The sequence below is a fragment of the Carcharhinus amblyrhynchos genome, chromosome 16 (genome assembly GCF_965287045.1).
Source record: "Carcharhinus amblyrhynchos chromosome 16, sCarAmb.v2.hapA, whole genome shotgun sequence".
Classification (NCBI taxonomy): Eukaryota; Metazoa; Chordata; class Chondrichthyes; order Carcharhiniformes; family Carcharhinidae; genus Carcharhinus; species Carcharhinus amblyrhynchos.
Window position 1 is genome coordinate 50,145,163 of NC_137339.1, and position 6,000 is coordinate 50,151,162.

The 6,000-nt window shown below is 45.9% G+C and overlaps 1 protein-coding gene across 1 annotated transcript in view; it reads right to left on the bottom strand.

Annotated features, from left to right (window-relative positions):
- The window catches only part of LOC145353996 (tumor necrosis factor receptor superfamily member 5-like), a 77,365-nt gene extending 72,754 nt beyond the window's left edge, over positions 1-4,611 (bottom strand). Inside the window, exon 1 of the mRNA XM_080205063.1 lies at positions 4,482-4,611. Within this exon, the coding sequence (XP_080061189.1) occupies positions 4,482-4,523 (42 nt within the window). The 5' untranslated portion in view covers positions 4,524-4,611. The remainder of the gene's footprint in view (positions 1-4,481) is intronic.
- Between the last annotated feature and the right edge of the window lie 1,389 nt (positions 4,612-6,000).

Here is a 6,000-nt window from a genome sequence, read left to right on the forward strand (position 1 = left end):
GGATGACATGGCAATTCACTCATCCTACATGCAATATAAAATTACTCATGCCATAGTCATCAATATGACAGACCCCTATATCCAGTCGCACAGTTGTACGGCTCAAAGCTGACCACCCCCCAGATATAAGTCAAGCTTGGAATAGAAGCATATTTTTCAGTTCAATTGCACATCATCCAATGCCTAGCAATAACCTTAATACAATATTGGAAAGCCAATATTGGAGATTAGAATGCATAGAAACAGGTTAGTCATCCCAGATCTGCTGACAGTGGCAGTGAAATTGATTTCAATCATTCTTTTGTACAGCAGGTAGGGTAGAAATTCACATATCCCCTCTCCCTTTTATCAGTGTATTGATGGGCCAGCGCTGGAAGAACTGGCGCTTTCAAGGTAGATCCTTAAACTTTTATGGTCCTTCTCAGTTTGTCTAGAGCGGCACCCAGCGTTGGAATATTTGGCTGATTGGGTCAAAAGAATGTGGGAGGAGTCCACTGTACATAGCAGTTACAAGCCTTTCAAACAAAATACCAGTCAGTAAACCACAAGAATATAATTCGAATGCTCAAAACACACCTAACCCTGTTTAGGTTTCTGGTGAACTTCAAATACTTTTCAAAATTTAAACTGGTGACAGAATACTGGTAAAATTCACCATTCTTCATTTTAAATCAAGTTACTAGTTCCAGCCTTCATGCTTGGTGGTTCAAACACCAGAACATTTAACATTCCAGTTCTGCAGAAGCAACTTAGTTCTGTTGTGTCAGAAGCAATGCACATAGGCCTTACACTTCCTCATATGTGCCAGTTCTCAATGAGGCATCAGTTTCTGTTGTCCATCCGAAGGGTTCGCTGATTTTCAGGGAGCCAACAGGGGCATTAGTTTACTTCAAATTGGTAGATTATATTAAAGCAGCAAAAACAATTCTATCATCCAACTGTATCACCTACCCCAATGCCTTCTCTCTTTATACAGTGCAGCTTTCCAGGGTTTGGGATGGTGCTGTGCCATCCTAACAACAAACATGTCAGCAATTTCCTATGAATTCCCCTGTCCACTATTTTAACAAATTCTTTAACCCACAGCTTACATTGAATAATGGACAAAAGATTTGCGTGGGGACATAGTTTCAACCCACATATATTTCCTTCCAAGTAACAGTGCTTTAAATAATGTGGCAGACATCGCTGTGTGGGTGCACTCTAAATGCGTTTTCTCACACGCACGCAAAACCTCACTTCCACTGACCCCTTATAAACTAAAATGTGGCCATGTGCACATGGTTACCTGAGGTAACAAGTCACAATGAGAGATACACTGGAAATAAAATCATTATCAGCAACAGCTCAGGAACTCTCCAACTGACAGGCTGTATGGAGTATAATGTTAGCAAGTGTGAGGTTATCCACTTTGGCAGAAATAATAGTAGGAGGGATTATTATTTAAAAGGCGAAAAGCTGCAGCATGCTACGGTGCAGAGGGACCTGGGGGTTCTTGTGCATGAGTCGCAAAAACCCAGTCTGCAGGTGCAGCAGGTGATCAAGAAGGTGAATGGAATATTTGCCTTTATAACGAGGGGGATAGAATATAAAAGCAGGGAGGTCTTGCTGCAACTGTACAGGGTACTGATGAGGCCGCAGCTGGAGTATTGTGTGCAGTTTTGGTCGCTGCACTTGCGGAAGGATATACTGGCCTTGGAGGGGGTGCAGAGAAGGTTCACTAGGCTGATACCAGAGATGAGGGGGTTAGCCTATGAAGATAGACTACATAGACTGGGTCTGTACTCGTTGGAGTTTAGACGGATGAGGGGGGGATCTTATAGAGACGTATAAGATAATGAAGGGGATAGATAGGGTAGAAGCAGAGAGATTCTTCCCGCTTAGAAAGGATAGCAGGACTAGAGGGCACAGCCTCAAGATAAGGGGGGAGCAATTTAGATCAGAGTTGAGGAGGAGCTTCTTCACTCAAAGGGTGGTGAATCTCTGGAATTCTCTGCCCATTGAAGTGGTGGAGGCTACCTCGCTCAATATATTTAAGTCACGGGTGGATAGTTTCTGATAGATAGGGGGGATTAAGGGAGAAAGCAGGAAAGTGGAACTGATCCACTTCAGATCAGCCATGATCTTATTGAATGGCGGGGCAGGCTCGAAGGGCTAGATGGCCTACTCCTGCTCCTATTTCTTATGTTCTTATGTATATATGATAAAATATCTTGAAGCTCTATATGGGGATGGTGGTGGAGTGGTAATGTCACTCATTACCTGGGGACTTTCTTTCAAATCATAGAATCCCTACAGTGCAGAAGGAGGCCATTTGGTCCATCGACACTACATTGGCTCTCTAAGAAGTCTCTCAACAATAGGTTAAAGTCCAACAGGATTATTTGGGAGCATGAACTTTTGGAGTGCTGCCCCTTCATAGGTGACTGGCACTGCTGGACTTTAACCTGATGTTGTGAGACTTCTTACTGTGCCTACATCCAATGCCGACATCTCCACATCGCATCGACTCTCTGACAGAGTATTTTATCCATTCATCCTGCCCTATTCCCATAACCCCATGCATTTACCCCACTAATCCCCCCTAACCTACACATCATGGGATACTAAGGGGAAATTTAGCATGGCCAAACCACCTAACCTGCACACTGAGAGGAAACCCACACAGATACAGGGAGACTCCACAACTGCTACCAGAGGCTGGAATTGAACCAAGGTCCCTGGCACTGTGAGGCAGTGTGCTAACCACTATGCCACCACAACAGCTGATGAAATTTCAATTCAATTAACAAATCTGGAATAGAAAGCTAATTTCAGTAATGGTGACCATAAAACTACCAATTGTCATGAAAACCCATCTAGTTCATTAACATCCTTTTAGGAAGGAAATCTGCCATCTTTACCTAGTCTGACCTACATGTGACCCCCAGCCCACATCAATGTCGTTGACTCATAACTGTCCTCTGAAACTGCCAAGCAAGCCACCCCAAGTTTAAAGGCAATTAGGGATGGGCAATACATTCTGGCTTTCCCAGTGAGGCCCAAATCCCATCAAAGAGTTAAAAAAAAGTAACTGTATATTCACAGAGTTCCACTTAGCTACTGCTTGTCAAGTGATGCAACAAGAGCGTTACAGAAAAAATCTTAACATGGGGTAAAATTATACCCCTTTGAAGGCTGAACTGAGACAGAGAAAAACCCAGTCTCCTTCAGAATTAGGTGTAACTATAGATCACAAATAGGTTTCAAAGTCAATGGTGAAATGTCCCAATGAGTTTTCCTGATGTAATGTACACACCTGTGAAACAAGGTAACTTTATTATAGTGGCAACACCAGACCTACTTATTCAAGGTGTAGTTGAGTTCCCTGACACAGTAGTTGTGAAGACAGGCAGATGTCCACAGTTGGGAACAGTACTTCCTAATACTCAGGTGAAGATTTTGGCTAGCACATAAGTAAGCTGTCTACCTGGCCAGAGATAATTCATTTTGTTTCAAAGCAGCACTGAAAGTACAATATTGAGGGAGATCTGCATCGGTGGAGGTGCCATTAACCTGCGATTCGGATTGTTTTCTCAAGTGGACATTTCAGGTCCTGTGGCACTAAGGAGCAGGGGAATTGTTCATGTGATGCAATTTTGAAGGACAGTAACTTCTAATGTAGGAAGTGACACCCTTATGCACAAGCTCCCACAAACAGTGTGATAATAACCCAAATTACCTATTTTAGTGATGCAGTTGAGGGATTGATGTTGGGACAGGAGAGAGGAAAAAAACTCTCCTCTGCTCTTAATGCCACGGAATGTCACTTGAGGGGGCAGACAGACAACTGGTACAAACTATTACCAAAGTCAGCACCACCGACCGTGCAGCACTCTCTCGGTATTCACTGAGGCGCCAGTCTGCATTTTGCAATCTCTCTCTCAACCATTAGAGAGCCACTGATTCAGGAGTGGGTGATCACCGTCTAGGTGGACTGATACAGAAAAACCCGATAGATATCCGCACAATTACCGTCAAGTATTCCGCCCTGCAACCACATCCTGATGTCGCCAGGGTAGCATTTACAGTGAGGGAGGAATAAAGCCCACCAACTGAACACACACACAGAGCAAGCAGTGGGCACAAAATAATCTGGGGCAGGTAACCGAAAGTGAAAGAAACATCTCGCGCTGAATTTCACTGAAGTGGCCCCAGAGTTACTTGCAAACAAGAATATAAACTTCAAATAAATATTACCCCCCAACGACCCCCTCCCCTCCCCGCCTTCACCAGCAACGCCAGGAGGGGAGAGGGAATCTACCAAGAGTGCCAATTACCCAGGGGAGAGGGGGGGCGGGGGGCAGCTAAAATATTGAGGGTCAGTCTGTTGTAGTGAGACTTGGGACTTCCTCTTTCGAAATGGTGGGTGAGAGTTGTCCCGCAGGGTGTCTAATCTCCATGTAACAAGCAAGGGAAGGGACGGCAGTTTTTATACTTACTGGAATTAGACAGGGCAGCAGGAGAAAGCTCAGGGAATCCATTCTCCCCAGGATGTGTCTGCCAGCTCTCGGGGGCAGTCTCTTCAACCCTCTTGCCAATACTTCCGCCTCCACTCTGGCTGTAAGGATAGTGGTTAGTGATATATTTGCTACCCCCGCCCCCCCCCCCCCCCCCCAATCTCTCTCTCTCTCTCTCTCTCTCTGGCGCGCGCGCGCGCACCCTCCCAGCTTTGCTTTCACAACTCTGGGGTTTTGTTTGCAGCCGCCGGAATCGAGCTGCCGAAGAAGATCAGCCCCCTTCTAAAAAAAAACACCGGAACACGCCCACCCCCCCTCCCTCCGCAATGGACAGTGGCTGAGGGCGCAGACTGAGCAGCTGCATCTGCTCTTTCTCCAGCTGTGTCAACACCCCCACTGCCACACAGCATGACAGCGCCCGGGGACAATATATAGCCGGGGGAAGCAGCCAGTTACATTTCTGTAGCGCCTTGGCAGCTTTCCATTAGTACGCCCCTCGCCCTCCTATTCCCGTGGCAGGCTGGGCAGTAAAATAAGTACTGGCTAATGTTCCAAATCCGGGCTCATCCAGACGCAAAACGCCGATGTTAGCCAGCATTGTCCCACCTCATTCAGGCGAGGCTCACAAAATCCCGCCCGAGGCCAGTTGAAAATTCCGTTCTGCGAGCCGTGCCTGTCCCGATTCCAGGATGGACGTGGCAGTAAAATTCCCGCTGTTGTCAGACCTGCTGAGATTTTCCAGCATTTTCTGTTTTTATTTCAGATTCCAGCATCCACAGTATTTTGTTTTTCACAGAATCCTTACAGTGCAGAAGGAGGCCATTCGGCCCATCAAATCTGCACCCACCACAATCGTACCCAGACCCTGTTCCCCTAACCCCTCATATTTAACCTGCTAATCCTCCTGACACTAGGGTTAATTTAGCTTGGCCAATCAACCTAACCCGCGCATCTTTGGACTGTGGGAGAAAACCAGAACACCCGGAGGAAACCCACATCGACATGGGAAGAATATGCAAACTCTGCACAGACTAGAGGCTAGTCTGTCCAAGACTAGAATTGAACCCCGGTTCCTGGTGCTTGAGGCATCACAACTAACCACTGTGCCACCTTAGTTGGAAACAGTGCAGCCACAGCAATGAGATCATTTCACAATTGTCCCCTCATATTATATTGGCCAGGATATTGCTGAAAACACTCCTATTCTTCTTTGAAATAACACTGCAGTCAATTTTCTATGTCCATCTGAAAGGGAAAAATCTTGTCTTCAAGAGGTGGCACATCCCTCTACAGGGGAAACACTGGGGGGGGGTGGGGGGTAAACTTTTGTGTTCTTCATTGACTAGTGCCATGAAATCTTTCAACTGAACTAATTTATTATCTAATCTGAAAGAAAGCACACCCAACACTGCAGCATTCTCTCAGTATCCTACACCACAGTTTTGGTCTAGATTATTTCCTCAAAACTCTGAGGGTAGGGTTTGAACCCGTGATCTCCTGA